Below are 20304 nucleotides of genomic sequence, written 5' to 3' on the forward strand. Positions count from 1 at the left end.
CAATAAAAATGTTAGTGGAATTGAATTCACTTATTGTGTCTAAAGTCCTATGGATAAAAAGATTCTCCCTACTCTCTCCACACAAACATACATATATACACACATACACACACGTGTGTCTTTTATATATGTATATATGTGTGTATGTGTGTGTGCATGTATCTTAGAGGTGCTTCCCCTGTGGTAGACCTATAATGAACTATTGGCCAGGGGCAGGTGCATCCGCCCACAATGGCCACTGTTACACTGAGATTTGGGTGGGAGGGGTCTTCAGAAACCTCTGAGCTTCTTGTGTATAAGGACAGCCATGATTTCCCACCGTACAGGACCTGACCCGGGGTCATACACACAATAAACATAAGGGGAGGAATTGGAAAACAGGTCCTTGGCTTCCAGAACCAGAACCACCCTCCTTTCCCCCTACCACCCCACCCCCCCGGCCCCCGCTACCGCGTCTCTTTCTGATTAAATTTTGGCCTGATCCCGTACAGCTTTCCTCCCGCCGTCCTTCAACCATGGACCTTTCAGACCGGGTGGGGTAAGGTTGGGGAAACAAACACCAGGCAGGGAACTGACATCCGCTTACATATCTCATCACGGGGCTCACTTTTCCCTCTTTCCCTGTGAGATGCACAAAAAACGCTGCCAGTCTAGAGAAATGAATCTCGAAGCAAAGACCGGAATAAGAAGCCAGGCGAAGAGCAGAAGAAATGAAGACCATCCCCGCCCTGGTTAGGGGTGAGGTGTCTGGGGCTGGGGAGGCGGGGAGCCGCGGGACGCAGTCTGAACTGCTAGTGTCCGTCCGTGCCCATTCCCCCTCTACTTTGCAGGAGCTAACCGAAAGCATCGTGTTCCAGTGCATGAAGGGGGAGGGTAAAGAAAAGGTGGGACTTTTAAATTTTGTTTGTTGGTTCATTTTAAAATAAAACTTCAATTTGTTAGAACAGAGTAGATAAGCTTCTTTTAAGGAACTTGAGAAAGCTATAACTGCAATGTGTATGGATATGTGTTTGGATGTGAGGAATTAGTGTGTGTGTAATATATATTATATACACACACGTGTATATACATTCGTCTCTGTGCATATGCATGGAAACATTACACACGTGTGCATATGTGGATATGCGTACATATATGTGTTTGTATTTGTTATACACCCACCTATGCATAGATGCACACATGTGTCTTATGACTCCATCTCATTGGCGAATGGGAGCTGAGCCAGATCTGCCTATAAAAAGGCATGTCTCTGGGAAAAGCCGGGAGGCCAGACTTTTCTGCTCTTGGGGAAAAACGATTGATTGCATGGTGTGGCACCGTGCACGGAGGAGTCCCTCCGCCAGGTCTAGGGAGCTCCCTACAAAAGGTGCTGCAAGGGGCGCCGGGCCGGAGCAGCAGCATCAGCAGCAGCCACCGCAGGTGGGGCGGCGGGGTTGGAACGTCTAATCCCTATCTCGCCAGCACGACCGCGGGAATCGGGGTGCACGCACGCGGGCTGCGCCCGGACCCGGGAGAAACAGAGGTCTGGCGGGCACCAGCCAAGAACAGGCCGGGCCCGAACCTCGCGGGAGGGAGGGAGGGATGGCTGGGCAGAGAGTCTCCTCTGCAGTCTTGCAGACAGGGCTTTGCAAAAAGAAAAGAAAAAGGACGGGGTTGGGAGGGTGGCAACCCCGGGAAGGCAGTGGAACAGGCTCGAGTGTGTCCAGGACGTGCCCGCTGCGCCCGGAAAGAGCGTGCATATGTGTATGGGCATGCATGTGTGTGTGTGCGTGCATGGTGTAGGGTGTGCACGAGTGTGCACGGGTTCACGCACACGTCTCCGGCCACCGCCCCTAGCTTGCAGGCGCTGACCGACCACATGCTCCCGGGTGGGCGGTGGCCCGGGGAGGAGGTGCTCTCCCGGGAAGGGGCGGGCCGGGGGCGGGGCATGCCGCGGGCGGGGCGGAGGGCTATATAAGGCGCAGGGCGGGCCGCGCTCTTTTGTCTCTGGCTGGAGCTGCAGGAGCGAGAGACGTCCGGAGCAGAAAACCACTGCGGACGAGGTGAGCTCGGCGAGGCAGGGTGCGACGGGGAGGGGCGCGGCTCGTGGGGACACTCGGCCTGGCGGGCAGACAGACCGACGGAGCAGGCGGCCGGCCTGCGCGCGCCCCTCCCGGCCCCGCGCAGGAACCGCCGCTAGGCGGTGCGGGCTGGAGAGCGCTCGGCCGGGCTGGCTGCTGGGGCGGCGGCTGCAGCTGCGGAGGTGGAGCCCTCAGGCTTGTGGCGGCGGCGGCGGCGCTGGGAGATCCTGACCGTGAGCGGCTGCGGAGCCGCTTTCGGGCTAGGAGACTGGCCCCGGACGGGCGGCGCGGGGTGGGCGTCCGGAGAGCGCGGGGCGGGACGGCTCCGGGCAGGTCAGCCCCGTCCGTTTGACCCGCAGGCTTCTCCAGACCAGAAGATGGCAGACAAGCCAGACATGGGGGAGATAGCGAGCTTCGACAAGGCCAAGCTCAAAAAGACGGAGACGCAGGAGAAGAACACTCTGCCCACCAAAGAGAGTGAGTGCGGTCGCCCCGGAGCCCCTGGACCCCCTCCCCCCGACCCAACCCGGTCATGGCCCACTATGGGAGAGACCTCCGGGCGGGCGGCAGCTCCGGGCTCCCGCCGACCCCGCCTCGCCTTAGGCTTTCCTCTCCAGCTTCACCCGGCCCGCTTCCCAGTGTGCCCACCCCCCTCCCCTAGATCCCAGAGCTACAATGTATCTTCTAGTCCCGCCGCAATTGAACGGAGGAGCCTCCCATCATGCTTTCCCCTCCAGTTTCACCCCGCCCGTCTCCTTGTGTGTTCACCCCCTTCCACTAGGATCCCAGAGCTACAATGTATCTTGTAGTCCCGCCGCAATTGAACGGAGGAGCCTCCCATCATGCTTTCCCCTCTAAGCTGCACCCTGCCCGCCTCCCCGTGTGCCCACTCCTCCCCACCCCCTAGGATTCCAGAACTGAAATATACCTTCTGGTCCCGCAGCAATTGAACAAGAGAAGCCTCCCCTCGGTTTCCCCTCCAGCTTCTCTCCTGCCTTCCCATGTGCCCACCCCCCCTACTCCCCATATGCCCGCCTCTCCCCGGTCCCCCTGTGCCCACTCCTCCCTATGTGTCCCTCCTTCATTCTTATGTGCCTACCCCTCCCCCTAGTATCCCAGAGCTAAAATGTATCCTATAGTCCTGAAGCAGTTGAAAAATTCTCAGAAGCCTCCGCTCATGCTTTCCCCTCCGAGCTTCTCCCCGCCTTCTTCCCTACGTGCCCACCCCCTCCCCTAAGATCCCAGAATTAAAATGTATCTTCTAGTCCTGAAGCAATTGAACAAGAGGCCTCCCCTCATACTTTCCCCTCCAGCTTCACCTCGCCCGCCTCCTGATAAGCCCACTCCACCTGCCTCCCCGTGTGCCCACCCCCTCCCTCCCCCCCCCCAGGGTCCCAGGACTAAAATGTATCTTCTAGTCCCGAAGCAATTGAACAAGAGAAGCCTCCCCTTCGGACTTTCCCCTTCAGCAGCACATGGCCCGCCTCCCCATGAGCTCACTCCACCTGCCTTCCCGTGTGCCCACCCCTTCCCCCTCCCCAAGGATCCCAGAGCTAGAATGTATTTTCTGATCCCGCAGCAATTGAACAGGAGAAGCGGAGTGAAGTTAACTAGATTCTTGGTGAGACGCACGGCGAAGGGACTCCCCACTCCCTACCCCCGTCCTGGTTTGGAGGGAACGTAGCCACCTGAATTACCCACATTTAAAGGCAGGATTCGCTGAGAAAGAGGGCCAGCCACTTGGGCAGTCACGCATCCACGAAGGGTTCCTCACTGGACTTCACAATCTCGAACTTCCACATCCTACCCAGATTGCCCTGCGATATTCTAGAAAGTTATTTGTATGACCGATGAAAATAAAGATTATATTGTAAAATGCTTGGTGCGACCTCCATCACTTATTGGCTATATGCCCTTGGTGGGAATGCAGCACATCTCCAATCTTGCTCCCCAGGCAGACGTAGCTCAAGGCAGAAACAAGCCTGGAGCAGATGGCAGGACCGCTAGGACTCGAAGCACAGGTGACTTTAAAGATGCAATTCTCTGTTACATAATAAAACAGACTTGCTCATTACAGGGCCTTACTATTACTAAGTTGGAGGTGTGTATTGCGACTCTGGGACTCCCAGCTTATAAGGCCCTTCTGGAATTTGGTAAAAACTGCCTAGTCTACCCAAGGGAGCAGGCTTTGATCTCCTCCTCTCCCCCATGCCTCCTTCCTTCTCCCTACCTCTCCCATCACTGCTTCTTTACCCTTTGCATGGGGGTGGGGAAGGAGGGAAGAAGTGTTTTCCAGGTCACTGACAAAATTAAAGATAAAATTCTGTAACTGAAAGGAAGTTTTAAAACAATGAAAAAATATATCCAACTTAATCGATCCTCGGATGTTTAATTCAACACACAATAGGTAGAGATCTTTAGGCATAAGACAAGACCACGGTGGCCTTCCAGTAAAGCATTGCAGTCCTCAGATTATGGATGCAAGAATAAATGCCTTCCAGGAGCTGATAGGGAAGGGGGGGGGACCAGGAAGGGGAGGGCAATATAACAGGTAAATCCAAGTTTTATGTTGAGCAAATCAAAACCTGAACCTGTGTGTGTGTGTGAGAGAGAGAGAGAGAGAGAGCTCTGTTGCTGGCTGCTCCCAGTTTTAAATGTGATCCTAGGGAAATTTGAGGAGGGAGTATGGGCATCAGGGAAGGTTTGAAGTAGGAAGCCTTGGAGGACAATGGGGGTTCTGGTGAACATACATGCCCGGTATCGGATCTTTCCTGGCCTGCTGACTACTGATGGAGAGGTGGGATATATACAATGAACTGAGGAAGGCACCCTGTAGGAGTAAAAGGAAAAGTTATGTTAGGAATGTGAAGCTTAAAAGGTTGGGGAACAAGCAAGGGGCGTGGGGAGGCAAGCTCTGCATTTAGAGTTGGAGCCTGGGTTCAAATCCTACCTGCTGCTTGTTACTATTCCATCTTGGGTAAATCATCTCATCTCACTGGGTGTGAGTTGCAAAAGCAAAAGCATGAAGTATTAAATGTCCTTTGAGGTCCTTTCCAGTTCTAAATCTGTCAATCCTAAGAAGAAATACTGGGGGAGCAGTTAGGTGGCACAGTGAGTACTGGCCCTGGAGTCAGAAGGGCCTGAGTTCAAATGCAGCCTCAGACACTTGACACACTACTAGTTGTGTGACCTTGGGCAGGTCACTTAACCCCAATTGCTTTGCCTTCCCCCTTCCAAAAAAAAAGTTAAAAAAATACTACTTGGCACAAATAAAGGTAAAGTTGGGGGAAAAACCTATGGAGATAGTTACCCCAAGAAGCTAAAAAGAAAGGTTTACAGAAATCCACCAATGAGTGGAACTTCACATTGGAGCTAGGGATATTTGGTGGAGGGGGACCTCCATCTTAACTGCTTGATTATATTCTCCCACAGATGGTCTCCTGGAGCTGTTACTAGAGATAACACCGGGCTGGGCCCCAGGTGTCTCCAGTGTAAAATTTCTTAAGAATTTGTGTCATAAAAAGGTGGGACCATGGCCATTTAGGGTCACTGAGACAGATGGATAAACAAGTATTAAGCACCTACTATGTACCAGACACAGAGCTAGGCCCTGGAGATAACAAAGGAGACCCTACCTTCACAGAACTAACATTCTACTTAGGAAGTCACGTACAGTATTGTCTCCCCAAGGCCTTTCTTGATCCCCCCTCCCCAAATTCTATTTATGAATTTGGTTTTTGTATATGTCACACTATGTAGATAGAGGTTATGAGGTCTGGACAATGTCATGGCTAAGTGTGGGAGGGGGCCCAGTAATCTACACAAGCACCCTATAAATGTAAGAATTAACTAGTTTCGGAGCAGATCGATCACTGCACACCTGAATAGGTGGTGGTGGACGCTGGACTAGAACCCAGTTCTTATTTTGTGGGGGATGGAGTTTGAAGTATCTTGTTCAGCTCTTTATAGCAGAATCTCAAGCATGCAGGCTTGAACTGTGAGTCGCAACCCCATATGGGGTCAAGAAAAATGTGACAACAGTGAAAGTTTCTGAACACACGATGACAAAAAATTAATTAAGAATAAAACATAATGAATCCGAGGTGTTTCTGGCAGCGCTTGCCTGTGTTCCTCTGGAAACTTCCCTGCAGCCTTGGCTATGAGCACAAAGCGTCCATGCCCTCAGGCCACACAATGCCAACAAAAGCTGCCGAACCTTGGAAAGGGGCTGGGAGTGGAAAAAACTTAAGGAGCCCTGAACTAAAGCTTAAGACGGGCAGCTAGGCGGCCCAGTGGATAGACTTCTGGGCTTGAAGGCAGAAAGACTTGAGTCCAAATCCAGCCTCAGACACTTAGGAGCTGTGCAACCCTGGGAAGTTACTTAACCCTGTTTGCCTCAGTTCCTCATCTGGAAAATGAGCCTGGAGAAGGAAATGGCAAACCACTCCAGTATCCTTGCCAAGAAAACTTACGGACAATACTGGCACGGTCCATGGGGTCCTGAATAGTCGGACATGACTGAACAACAACAACAAAGCTCAGGGCAACAGTGATCGAAGCGTAATTTCAGAAGTCCTAGAAACAAATGTTTAGGGCATTTTAATCAAAAATGCTTCCTCAGCGCAGAGAACAGTGGTAATGAAATCATCAAGAATGCAGAACGTGCTTCCTGGCAGACAATTCTTTCACTAAGAAACCCAAGACTCGGGAAGGAATGGAAAGATGGAACTAGGCAAGCCCCATCAGGACTTTTAGTGATGGAGGCTTCGGTGGGGAGGGGGGATCCTGGGATGAGTGGCCAAGAGGCAAGCACAGCTCTTGGGGAAGGGGGTTGATTTCAGCCTGTGCCCTAATGAGCAGGCAGGTTTGCTTGGCTGACACAAACAACGGGCAGGAATGTTATCAGACAATGTTTAAAATGCATCCTTCTGGCAGGTGAGCAGAACCGATGGGAGCAGGGGACAACTAGAGGCATGGAGAACTTCTAAAAGGTAGATTGGGGCTGAAGAGAAGAAAGTCTAGATGAGTGTGGTGCGTGTAGAAACCAAGAGGAAGGAACCAGTCAGAAAGCAGAGGACTGAGCAGCCATGTGATTAATGGAAAGAGTTCTGGATTCAGCAGCCAGAAGACTGACATCCTAGCGACACCATTTACTACCTGTAGGACACTGCACGAATCACAGATGCTGGAAACGGAAGACTTCATCAATCCTGACTCCAATTCTTGTTACCTTGTGACTGGGTAAGGCATTAAATGTGCCTGGACCTCAGTTTCCCCTTCTGTCAAATGAGAGGGTTAGACTAGGTGGTCTCAGCTCCCTTCTCATTCTACTCCCATGATCCTCATCAAACCCATGCCTACAAGGAATCTCTTCTATACAAACTGACAAGTGGTTATCCAGCCTCTGCTTGAAGCCCACCAAAAAGGGGAAACCCACCACCTTGAAAGAAAGCCCATTCCAAGTGTAGACAGCTCCACGGGAGGCCTTCATGGCAGCAGTCAAAACCTGCTTCTTTTCAATTTCCACCCATTGCTCCTGGGTCTGTCCTCTAGGCCACACAGAACAAGCTCATGGCTTCCTTCCCAACTCTGCTCAACTGCCACTTTCTGTAGAAGGGCTGCCAGGTCCCTTCCAGCCCCGCTCAAGGGCTCGTGCCTTCTTCCCTTGAGGATTCCCTCCCATTTATACCATATACATCACTCTGGGTCCCATGTAGTTGTCTGCATGCTGTCTTCCCTATTCAAATTTGAGTTCTTTGAGGTCAGAGATCATGTTTTTGCCTTTCTTTTGCATTTGCCCAGCTGGCACATAGTAAGTGCTTCAAAAACATTCGTTGACTGTGATTGGCCAATTAATCATCTTTCCTCTCATCAGCCCTTCCAAACCTTGAACACAACCTGTCTCCTCACCTTTTCTTCAGGCTGATTGTCTCTACTTCCGCCCATGCACACAGATTCAAGAACCTTCATCATCTTGCTTGATCTCCTCTGGACACTCTCCAGCTCATGGCTGTTCTTAAACAAGGATGCTTAACTTTCTTAGTCTTTTTCTTTCCCTAGAAAATGGGGGTGTTCTCCTAGGTAAAGTCTTAGCTTGCTTTCCGGCTCTAAATGGGTGATACTGTGACTTCCTGGATAATTAGGCGACCAAGAAGGAATCCAAATAGAACAGAATAAATGCTAGGGGCAGAAAATGAACTCAATGTTAAATTTCAGAAGTCAGTCTTTGAGATAATCTGAGGCATAAACAAGCAGAAGCCAGGGGTTATTTATAGTAGTAACCTACGTATGTAAAATACACACACACACACACACACACACACACCCCCTTCAGCTTACAGAGGTGATTCTGGGCCATGGCTAACACCTCCATTTCTAGATGAGGGGGGGTAGGAGGACAGAGATGCACGAGTTAACTCTTTTTGCATCCTGGGCCCCTTTGGCAGTCTGGTGACGCCTATGGACCCCTTCCCAGCATGTTTTTAAATGTGTAAAATAAAATACATAGGATTACAAAAGAAACCAATTTGTTTAGTTGTTCCAGTTGTGTCTGACTCTTAATGACCCCATTAGGGGTTTTCTTGGTAAGAAAAATGGAGCAGTTTGCCATTTCCTTCTTCAGCTCATTTTATAGATGTGGAAACTAAGGCAAATAGAGTTAAGTGATTTGCCCAGGGTCACACGTGTAGTAAATGTCTGAGGCCAGATTTGAATTTAAGAGGGTGAGTCTTCCCACCACCTAACTGCCCTGAAATGGTTATCATAAAATTTTAAAAACAAGTTCATGGACCCCAGGTTAAAAATTTCTGGATAAAGAATTCCTGGTCCTAGTAAGCTCAAAGGAAGTCTTACGATATATTTTTGTGAAGTGTTATGCATGGTCATGTTTTTTTAAATATTTTTTAAAATATTCACTTTTGAAGATGTATTATACTATACCTACTGTACTAGTCACTGGAAGCTATAATGACAGAAACAAAATAGTCCCTGTCCTCACTGAGTTTCCATTCTGCTGAGGGAATACAATACATAGGCCCGTAAGTAAATACAAAATACATGTTTGTCAACAAGCATTTGTTAAGTGCCTACCATGTGCAGTCACTGTGCCAAGCTAGGGATAGAAAGGGGGAAAAATAAAATGACGCCTGATTTCAAAGAGCTTACATTCCATTATGGGAGACAGGTACCCATATAATTAATTATACACAGCACAAAGTGAGGGCAGCAGCACTCAGAGGGATCAGAAAAGGCTTCCTGTAGAAGATCAACCAGCCAACCAACCATGAGGCATCTATTAAGTCGGGCGATGTGCTCAGAATAGTGCTTGGGTGGTGGCTGTGAGGGGCAGTAAGGAGACAGGAGGCCTCTGGTCATGGGGAACAGACAGTGCAAAGATGGAGATGGAATCCATGTAAAAAGAACAGAGATAAGACCGGTTTGGTTGGCCACATAATATGGGAAAGAAAGTAAGTGCAATGAGTCTGGAAGGATATGTTGGGGCGGAGCTGGGTTTGATTTTAAGAAGCCAAAGAGAGCAATTTGACTTTACCTTGGAAGTAATGGGGGGAGGGGGGTACAGTCAGGCCTGTGCTTTGAGAAAACTATTATGGTGTCTGTGTGGAGGACAGATTGGAATGGGGAACGACTCGATGGCAGAGAGACCAATTAGAAGACGATCACAATAGTAATGAAGGACAAAGTAATTTCAAGGGGGGGAAACTTAAGGGGAAATCAGGAAAGGCCTCATGCAGGAAGCAGCACCTGAGCTGTGCTTTGAAGAAAATTGGGTACCACAAGGTGGGTACGGATACGATGTTGTGGACATATTAATTTGATTGATTCATTATTAATTAAAACATTGTTTAATGAACGGGTGACTGGAATTGCACGTATTCCCACGCATTCTGACAGGCTATTTTTTTTTTTTTGCTCTTTTGCCCAGAATGACCTCATCCTGAAGTTCTTTTAGTCATCTTGGACCCAGGCTTCTCTTCCAAGTTCCTCTCAGTCCTGCTTCAAGATGGCCCAGCCTGGCTTAGCTTTAGAATGTCTTTGCCACACACCTGGAGCCTGCCTTCTTATCCAAATGGCCACCTGCTCTCTGACCTGGATTTGTTTCCTTCCCCCTCCACCACACAGCACTTCTGAATCCAGTCATTTCATGCATGAAAATACACTCTTACGTAACTAATTCATTTTCTATATTTAACACATTTGTTGTCATGATTTGTCCTGTAGAATGCAGACAGCTGGAAACACGTGGCTTGAGAAAAGGTGTGGGTGTGAAGCTGGAAGGGACCCACTGGGCCGTCTGATACAATTCCTCATTTTAGAGATGAGGAGACTGAGGTAGTGAAGTCATTGAGTGCAGGGAGTGTCAGAGACAGGATTTTAATTCAGGTCCAGATACAGAGGGTGACTGAAAGCTTGGGAGCAGATGACTCTAGAGGGTGTAGAGGAAGAAGGGCAGGCAGCTTGTGCCTGAGCCTTAGATCCCTTCCGGTAAAGGAAAGGAAGTCAAAAGCAAGAACAATTCAATTCAACAGATTCATTCAAATGCCTACTAGCTGCAAGATGGTAGCAAAGACGAATAAGACAAAGCCCTTGCCTTCAGGGAATTTATACTCAAGTAGGTGGGAATAATTTGCTCACACAAATCAACATAACACAAAGGAGTATGTATGTGTGAGTGCAATATTGAGATATACACAAGGCACCACGCAAATTAAAAGGATGAAAGCAATACTTAGGAGCACGGACTTCAAGCCAGAGAGGACCTTAGAGACCCGGTCCAACCCTCTTGTTTTAGAGATGATGGGGAGGCTGGGAGTTGGGTGATTCTTGTAATGCTATTGCTCCAAGACCCCATTCTGGTTTGTTCCTTGAAATATTACCACTAGTGATTGGCACCCCAATAACATTTAATCCATTGCTATCTCCTCCATATCACTGATAACAAATTAACATTGATTCACTTTTACAAAGAGATATCTACTTATAAGACACAGCAAAAGACAAAGGACAACCGTTTTCAAAACTGGAGGCTCCCCTTAACAGATCTCTCTGGTCTCTTGGGAGAGTAGATTCAAACACAAGTTGGTTAGTATGTGGCATTGCTACTGGACAGTCACTTTTCTCCCTGCAGAACAGTGTCTGAGTAGACTTGGTGTTGGATCATGAAGGCAGCTCCTTCAGGTTGTGACAGCTTCACACCCTGCTCTGCTCTATCCGCCTCAACCCCCTCTGCCATGGACTCTTGTCACTAGACTTCTGATGGATCCTCTGACTTTTCAGATCAGCTCACAAGGCTACAGCCTCATCTATTTGTCCATTCCATCTTGTCACTCATTCACCTGAAAGCATAAAGGATCAAATGCCAAGAGGAAGAGCAACAGAGGTGGCATGCATTCTCAGTACCAGGTCAGCCTGGGTGGGGATGGTAGCTGCCTGGCTCCCTACCTGGGGGCTTACAGCAGGTCTTGCCTCACTCATCACCAAGAGTGAGAGAGTTCCTCCTTTGGAGTCATTTGTATGCATATTCAATTCTGGCTTAGCAGTCAGTTAAAAGGCCTTTTCTTTATGAGGAAACAGTCACAATCTGTCTGTGCATGCTCTAAATCGGGAGCAGGGCCCCTCCATTACACATTTATGTTCAACTCCAGAAACAGGCTCACCAAATGCCCGAAGTGATTTGGCAGCAGGCAGACCCCGCTCTCGCCTCATATACACTCTAAGGACTAGGTTCCAATTGGCCAATCTGTCATTACCCACAGACAGGGGAAATGAAATGTCCAATCTCACACAAAGAATAAGCAGACCTGAACTTGAACTTTGATCCTCTGCCTTTCAATCGAATGCTTGCTGGGGAACCTCCAGAAAACAACCCAGAGAATTTGTATTTGAATTGTCTCTTGGATCACAGTAAGAAAACCAGCAGAAGTTGAGTCCAGAAAGAAAACCAAGATTGGAGTGGGCAGCAACAGAATAGAAAGAGAGAAAGAGATAGAAAAAAGGTGATTAACAAGCAGACAACACTGAATTTGGTTAGGAAGAAATCACTTGTGAAACCAAAGACCTGAAGGGGCTGGAAGGGATGGGCTGCAGGAAAAGAGACAGACTAATGCTCTGCTGGTGAAGCTGTGAACTGGTCCAGCCATTCTGGAAAGCAATTTGGAACTGTGCTCAGAAAGCTCTCAGACTCTTTGCATACTCTTTCACCCAGAAATACTGAGTGAGGAAAAGAACCCATATGTACCAAAATATTTATAGCAGTTCTTTCTTTGTGGTGGTAAAGAACCGGAGACTGAGAGAGTATCCCTCAATGGGGGAATGGCTGAACAAGTTATAGTATGTGTATGTGATGGAAAGCCATTGTACTATAAACAATGATGAAAGAAATGGTTTCAGAAAAACCTGGGAAGACTTGTGTGAACTGATGCAAAGTGAAATGAGCAGAATCAGGAGAATAATATGTACTATAGCAGTACTGTTAAGACAAACAACTCTGAAAGGCTTGGGAACTCTGACCAACGCAATGGAAGCACCAGAGTTGCAGAAGATCTGTCCTGTACACACACACACACACACACACACACATGCATATGTATATGCATATATATGTATATATTGGACTCAGCTAATACTGAAATTTGTTTTGCTTGACTACACATATTTGTAACGGGTTCTGTTTTTCTTGTTTTCTTGATGGAGGGGTTGGAAATGTGAGGCAGAGAATTCAAAACCGACAATAAAATTGAATTTTAAAAGGGGGACAGTGGGTAACATGTGGATTTGTTTTGCTTGACTATTGCTGCACCTCCTCTGAGTTCACTCTCCCCAACCTGTGTTTATATTCCAGGGTTGAGAATCCTCAGGTGTCAATGCAGTTATTTACTCAGGGTTGAGATAAAAGAGCCCTCATTGGTGTGTTTTCCATTGGTGTCAGTCAGCCAGACTTTATTTTACTTTTAGAAAAGTTATTTATTGAGAAAGTATAGTAAGAACAGTAGTTACAAAAACATCACTCTCCCCATTCCCCGCCCCCACCAGACCAAGGGCATCCTTTCCACTTGCACATACAATTTTATTTCCTTGGGGAGAGTGGACTTAAACATACCTACATGCTCACAAAAGTAATGAGGCACACATGTAGGAAATACATGTGGCAATTCAGTTTCTAGTTATTGGAGGATCTCCTGTCCTTTAAGTCCTGTTGAGACTCCCCTTAGATGCTGCTCTTTATGTGGCTCTGAGAGTCGGTGTTCTTTTAGGTCCCTGGCCAATCCCTCTGTTAGTTCCTTCAAGCTACTTCCTCCTTTAGGTAGCTATCTTTCTTTATCTGTTTATTGTGCATCTTATCATGTGTTTCTTTGGATGCTTTATCTCCTCCTGGTCCAGTTTCTCCAATAACATGGTTAATAGGGGAGAGAGGGAGGAAAGAACAGAGGAGAAACTCTGCTGCCCCCACTCTCCAAAAGTGATTTCTTCATGGATGCCCAGAACATTGAGCTCCTAACTGTAAAGATTGTTTTGCTCATGGACTGCTTCATCAGCTGACTGGACAACTAATGAAATTTCTTCTACTATTTAAAGGCCCCAAGTGATAGTTGACATCTTTGGCTAGACAACCACACTGCTCCCTTCTTGACACAATTAAAGAAGACTTCAAACCTAATAAAGGAATCACAGGGTATTGAAAAACCCCTACCTTGTTTATCTATTTTAGAAACCTAATCACATCTGACTGAGGGAGGGATTTAAAAGCCTTTCATTGTATTTATTGAAAGGAACATCTTTTTTGAGAGAATAGAGGGTTATAGGGGTAGAGAGTAGGGATAGTGATAACAAAAAAAAGAAATAAAAGAAAGTAATAGAAACATTAAAAATACACAATGCAAAGGGAAATTGAGAAAGAAACCCAGACAAGCAGGATTGTGTTGGAACTACCATGTCAGATTGAACATAACTTTTAAAAATCCAAGATGTACATAATACAGTGTCATGTACTACTCTCTTTTCTGTTCTTTTTATGAGGAAATGTTCATTTGCTGAAATTCATCAAGTTCATAATAATAAAAAAGAAAAGTTTTAAAATAAATGAGCCAGTGGAGAGGTATGTGAATGGAGAGGGATGGGAGGGAGAGAAGGAAATGGAATGAGTGGAAGGAAGGAACGAAGGTAAGAAGAAGGGTGTTTGAAAGGGGAAAGGGAGGAGAGATAGGGTAATGTAGTAGAAAGGGCTAGATCTGAAATTGGGAAAACCTATGTTGGAACCCTGCCTCTGGGACTTGTTATGGTGATACAATGGAAAGCAATCCACATTGGGATTTGGAGACCTTGCTACCTCTGACAGCCCAATTGGCCACATTGGTTCCACTTCCCCCACCCCCACCCCACTTAATAGTATTTTATTTTTTCCAATTACACCTAAAGATAGTTTTCAACATTCAACACATTGATTCCACTTAGCAAGCATTTATTACGTGCTCCTTGTATATGAGGCACTAGAAATGCAAAAATAAGTCCCCAGCCTCAAGGAGCTTATGAGCTAGCTCCCTGTGTAACACTGGGCGAGTCACTTAACTTTTCTAGGGCTCACCTATAAAACGAAGACATTGAACCAGGCGGGTGAACTCCCCCCACCGCGCCACCTCTAGCTCTAAATCTGTGATCCTGTCTAAGGAAAAGTGAATCACAAAGAAAAGCAAGGAAGAAAGAGGGCCTAGGAATGGGATGGAATTTGGGCTAGCTTCAAGTAATGGTTGTTTCATCCATGCTTATAGGAGGTCTGGAAACTCAAGAAATTCAGAGCGTTGAGTTATACCTTTGTGGTTGTTGTTCAGTTGTTTCAGTCATGTCTGACTCTTTGTGACCCTATTTGGGGTTTTCTTGGCAAAGATAATGATATGGTTTGCCATTTCCTTCTCCAGCTCATTTGACAGATGAGGAAACTGAGGCAAACAGGGTTAAGTGACTTGCCCAGGGTCGTGCAGCTACTAAGTGTCTGAGGCCAGATTTGAACTCAGGAAGATGAATCTTCCTGACTCCAGGCCTGGCAGTCTATCCACTGTGCCACCTAGTTACCCCACTGAATTATACTAGTAATTGTTATAATTTGAATTATTATATTGTATAATTATATAAATATTATAGTGACTATCATAAATTGAATTATACCAATAATTATTATAATAGTAATTATACACTAAAGAGCGCTGTTGGGCCCAAGGGTCTAGGGTCCTGCACCTACTTCCTTCCTCTAAAGGACCCCTCTGCTCTTGATCTACACACTGGATTTGATGTTGGGTAATGAGAGAGGGGGATAGGCTTCCATTTCTCATACTTCTTGGCTTATTAGAGCCCCAAACCTAGTACCCCTGGAAAAAAGTACTTAAAGCTTAGGTTGTGGCTCACATCCAGGTCTTGACAAAACGGGGAGTTAAAAGGTATACAATGTGCAATGTAAATCAGATGTAGGACAGGTATTTAGCTTCTACACAAAAGATCCACAGCATACACTGACAAAATAAACCAAAACCAGATTCAGTAACGTAACCTGCAGCTACTGCTAGAATGCCTTGGGAGGTCAATTTTGAAACCTCCTCAGAACATAAAGCACGTTGCCATAGTAGAAAGGGGTTTGGTGCAGGTACAGACCCCATCGGCTTGCTCAGGCGGCATCACATGGAGGACTCTAGGGAGTTGTTTCTGGGAGAAACAGTGATGATATGAGAGGGAACCCGACCATGTATAGACACTCCACCAGGTTCTAGTTGGCTTCACATGTAACTGGAAGGAGTTTTTCCATTGTAGTGTAGTCAGAACTGTCAGAATCTTCAAAAGGACCTGAGCCAGCTCTGGCCACCTCTTGGCAGCATTTGTGACTGGAGGATCAAGGTACCCTTTGCTCCTGGTGTCCAGTGAGGGATTATGCTGTCAGGTACTATCAGGTACAGGACTGTGAGGCCTTCTCCCCCTCTGAGACTATATGGGCCCCAAGAATTGAGGCCTCCTTGGCCTATTCATAAGTTCTTTGCTTTTCCATGTGCAGGGAGTAGAGTTTCTGATCTTGGCTTAGGAGATCCTGTGAGCCAAGGGGATCTGGGAGTCTAAATATAGGTTGGGTTTGGCAGGCTGTGAGAATGACTCCCCCAAGAAGCAAGGAGCAATCTTTTGGGATGACCTTCTGGACTAACTTGGTGAGACCAATGCTATGTAGGAATAGAGTTTAGTTATGTGCTCAATCTTTCCTAGAGACCCTCTGAAACTCTCAAACCCATGAAATTGTCTCCATGTTTGGACACTACCATCTCAAAAACAATTTTTAGTTGTTCACTTACTCAGAAAAGGAAATGCAGAGTGTGCAAGGCAGGCAAGAGCCAGGACACGGAGGAAAGAAGGAAAGAAAGAAGGAAGGAAGGGAGGAAGGGAGGAAGGAAGGAAGGGAGGAAGGAAGGAAAGAAGGAAACAAACAAGCATTTATTAGGCATTTACTATGTTCCAGGCACTCTGCTAAGGGATGCTGATACGAATAGAAGCAAAAAGAAAGACAATCCCTGCCCTCAAGAAGCTTACATTCTAATGTGGGAAAGCAGCACAGAAAAGGAAGCCATTAAATGGGAGGGGGGAAGAGGTTGGAAGAAGAATGAAGTTACTATTTCAGGAAGCATGGTTTTGAAGTCTGGAAGTCAGGAATAGGACCAGGAGGGGAATGAAGGCCAGCTCAACAACAGAAGAAGAGGGTGGGCCTTTTAGAGGGACATTATAGGCTGAAGGCCACAGGGGTGGCTGAATGTGTCTAGTCGAGTTCAAGTTCTAAGTAGGAGCAGCTGTCCACTGGGAGGAAAGTTAGTAACAGAGAATACTATTTGCCACGCTAGAGTCAAAACAAAAGAGGAAGCTGGAAGTGCTCTCTTCTTTTTCAAAGGTCCATTGGGCCACTGGATTTTCTGGTGCCACAGCCAGTGAGGAACTAACTTCATCATTTTGAAGAGCCCACATCCTTCGGCTCTGAATTACGCACAGGGTTAGGTCATCCCCAATGCATCTATGTGCTGAGTCAGCACATGTGGCCAGTTGGAACGCAGAGGAGCCACTCGGAGGCTCAGTCACCAATACTTTTAAGCCATCATTATGTGCCCCAAACTGTACTAGGCCCTGGAGATACAAAGCAAGGGGAAACTCCCTGCCCTCAGGGAGTTTTTATTCCAATGAAATGTTTGCATAGGGGCTGTCTAATGGGGGAGATAGGATATGTAAATCATACATAAATATAAGCTGCACAGAATAGAGGGAAGGTGACTCAGAATCTACCCCAGGTGCTCAGAAGGAATATCTTCACCTGCTGGGGGCTTCATTGGCTTCAAACTCGCAGAGAAGTGGGGTAAGGGTGGGAAGTCTTCAACACCGATGAAGGGAGCACTACCCTAAGAGATCATTGTGGAAGACAATGAAATGGTTTCCCCTTGTCTTTCTCTCATCCAGGCTTCTTTCCCTCCAGTACTATTACTAGCTAGCACTTATGCAGAACTTTCAGGTTTACAAAGCACTTAATATGTGTCATCTCATTGGATCCTCACTAACAACCCTGGGAAGGAGATGCAATCATTATTCCTCATTTTATAGATGGAGAAACTGGGCCCAGGGTCACAGAGCGAGTATCTGAGGCAGAATTTGAACTGAGGTCATCCTGATTCCCAGTACAAGACTTTATCTACTCTACCACCTAGCTGCCTGGATTCATTATGGATAGATAGATAGATAGATAGATAGATAGACAGATAGACAGAGATAGATTGATAGACAGAGATAGATAGATAGACAGAGATAGATGGATAGACTGACAGACATTGTATAAACAGATAGATGATGCATAGATAGACAAACATAAAACAGTCAGACAGAAAGACAGAGAGTTAGACAGACAGATGGATAGACAGATAGTCAGATGGATAGAAAAATAGACAGACAGACAGACAGATGAATGGATAGACAGATGGACAGGCAGTCATATATATAGATGGGTGGATAAGCAGCAGGCAGACAGACAGACAGATCAATAGACATGCAGGTAGAAGGATAGACAGATAGTCAAATGGATAGAAAAATAAACAGACATACAGATAGATGAATTGATAGACAGATGGACAGGCAGTCATATAGATGGATGGATAAGCAGACAGACAGACAGATAGGTAGGTAGAAGGGCAGACAGGCAGATAAATAGATAGATGGATAGATAGAATATACAAGTCAGTAATTATTAAGTTCTTATTATGTGCGCAGGCACTGAGCTAAAATGATGAAAAAATATAAGCATAAAAGCTGGTCCCTGCCCTCAGGGAGCTCACACTCTATTGGGAGAGCCAGCCTATAAAGAGTGTGCTGGAAGGCAGAGGTGGGGGGGAAGGCTTCTGGGGAGGAAGGAAGCACAGTCTGCAGAGTCTCGTGTTCTGGCCACCTCATGAAGAATGTTCTTAATGACAGCTGGCTTAGTCAGACGGAGATGATAAGGATGGGGAGAATGAACGGATGACTCTCCTTCCCCGGTTTTTTCTTTTTATTTGATAAAACCTGACTATTTTTTCTGACCAGCTATCCAGATCCTTTCCCCTGCCTGGGCCTCATCTGTAAAAAGAGAAGGTAGAGGAGCAGCCACCTTGAGGTCCCTCCCTCCCTCCCAGCTCTAATTCCTGGGACGCTAAGAGATCACAATGGGTACTCTATTCAGTTTTCTTTTGGCCATCCTCACAGTTCTCCCTACTTTACCTTGTCTGATTCTTAGCCCTTATTTGTAGATCTCCAGTTTAAGCCCTGAGTCATGAGCTAATAATCACAGGACCAGAGATGGGGGTGGAGGCAGGAAGAGGCCCTTGTGCAGACTCCCCAGGTGCCAACTGCCCATGTGCACAGGCCTGGGTGACCTTGGGCACATCCCTTAACATCTCTGGGCCTTGGGATTCTTCTCTAGAAAATGAAGGGGGTTCCAGGTGTAGCCACTACAGTCCTCAGGAAGGATCCAAGAGAAAGCCAGCCAGCAGACCTTAGCTGGGTCATGTCCAGAGAGGAAGAATGGACTCACACAATGTCCCACGCTGGAAGGGCCCTTAGACAACATCTCATACCTCCAACCTCACAGCTAGTTAGTGACAGTCAAAGCCAGAATACAGGACTCCTGGCTCCCCAGCTCAAGTTCTGGCCACCACAATGCCTCTTTCCACAGCAGTCCTTGCTAACTGGTGAAGGGAGAGTGCTAGAGAAGAGAGAGTGTGACGATCTGCCATCAAGAAATCTGGGTTCAAATCCTAGCTTTGACACTTACTAGCCTTGTGATCCCCAGATAAGTCCCATTCCCTTCACCTGTAAGGGGGGATAATAAAGCTTACAACAGCCTTCCTCACAGGGCTGCCATGGGGAAAGGGCTTTGGAAACCTTCAACTCCTATGGAAGTGGGAGTTATTAGAGCAAGTACAGGACACCCCTCCACAGAAGGTCTGGGAGCATTCGGCCTCCAGGCTCTCTCCGCTCTCATTGGCTCTGGGGAATCTCTTCTACAAACGTCCACCTTAAGATCAGAGTCTTTCTTATTTACTTCTCTTTTGTACCCCTCCTCCACAGCACTTTCAGCACAAAGCAGACTCAGCCAGTTTGTGAGTGAAGAGCCATTTCTTTCCAATGTGTAGAGCTCACATGGAAAACACACCATATGCAGGTTGAGGATACAGCCTGGTTACATGATAAGCTAGCTGGATGGGATTTTCCATCTCAGTCAGACTCTTGCTCAATCCAGCTGAGATCTCCCTCGGTCTGATCAGTCTATTCCTTTTGTCTTTCTTTGCCAGCCTTGAGGTCTAGCAGGGAAGTTCCAAGGAAACCCTCTCTGTCTGCAAACATCAAAATGCTGACGTGGCGACGCTTTCCCAGACTCATAGGATCACAGCATTTGGGAGCCAGAAGGACCCTCTGTGCCCTCTAGTCCTACCCACACCTGAAAGGAAGCCCCAGTGTGACCTGCCAGACAAATAGTCATCCAGCCTCTGCTTGAAGACCTCCAGGGAAGAAGAATCCGCTACCTCTCAGGGAAACCTGTTTCACTTTGGAATAGCTTTAGGTGTTGAGAAGTTTTTCCTGACATGTGGAACTTCTACACATTACTCCTGGTTCAACCCTCTGGGACCAAGAAGAGCCCTTCAAATGCTTCCAGACAATGGTCCCCTCTGAACCTTCCGTTCCCCAGGCGAAACAT

At 47.1% G+C, this 20304-nt stretch overlaps 1 protein-coding gene across 1 annotated transcript; it reads left to right on the forward strand.

The window, feature by feature from the left end:
• Positions 1–1969: 1969 nt before the first annotated feature.
• On the forward strand, positions 1970–3938 carry TMSB10 (thymosin beta 10). Its single transcript, XM_036748014.1, has 3 exons — positions 1970–2042; positions 2420–2537; positions 3640–3938. The coding sequence occupies exons 2-3, from the start codon at positions 2438–2440 to the stop codon at positions 3672–3674; spliced, it is 135 nt and encodes a 44-aa protein (XP_036603909.1). The 5' UTR covers positions 1970–2042; positions 2420–2437; the 3' UTR covers positions 3675–3938.
• The last annotated feature ends 16366 nt before the right edge of the window (positions 3939–20304 follow it).

This window comes from Trichosurus vulpecula, chromosome 3 (assembly GCF_011100635.1).
Source record: "Trichosurus vulpecula isolate mTriVul1 chromosome 3, mTriVul1.pri, whole genome shotgun sequence".
In the NCBI taxonomy this organism is placed as follows: domain Eukaryota; kingdom Metazoa; phylum Chordata; class Mammalia; order Diprotodontia; family Phalangeridae; genus Trichosurus; species Trichosurus vulpecula.

What these genes read in the sequence shown, in the direction of transcription:
- TMSB10 (XM_036748014.1), top strand. Translation starts at nt 2,438, where the DNA reads ATGGCAGACAAGCCAGACATGGGGGAGATAGCGAGCTTCGACAAGGCC. An exon ending in CACTCTGCCCACCAAAGAGA is followed by an intron (nt 2,538 to 3,639) that starts GTGAGTGCGGTC and finishes CTGATCCCGCAG; the next exon opens with CAATTGAACAGGAGAAGCGG.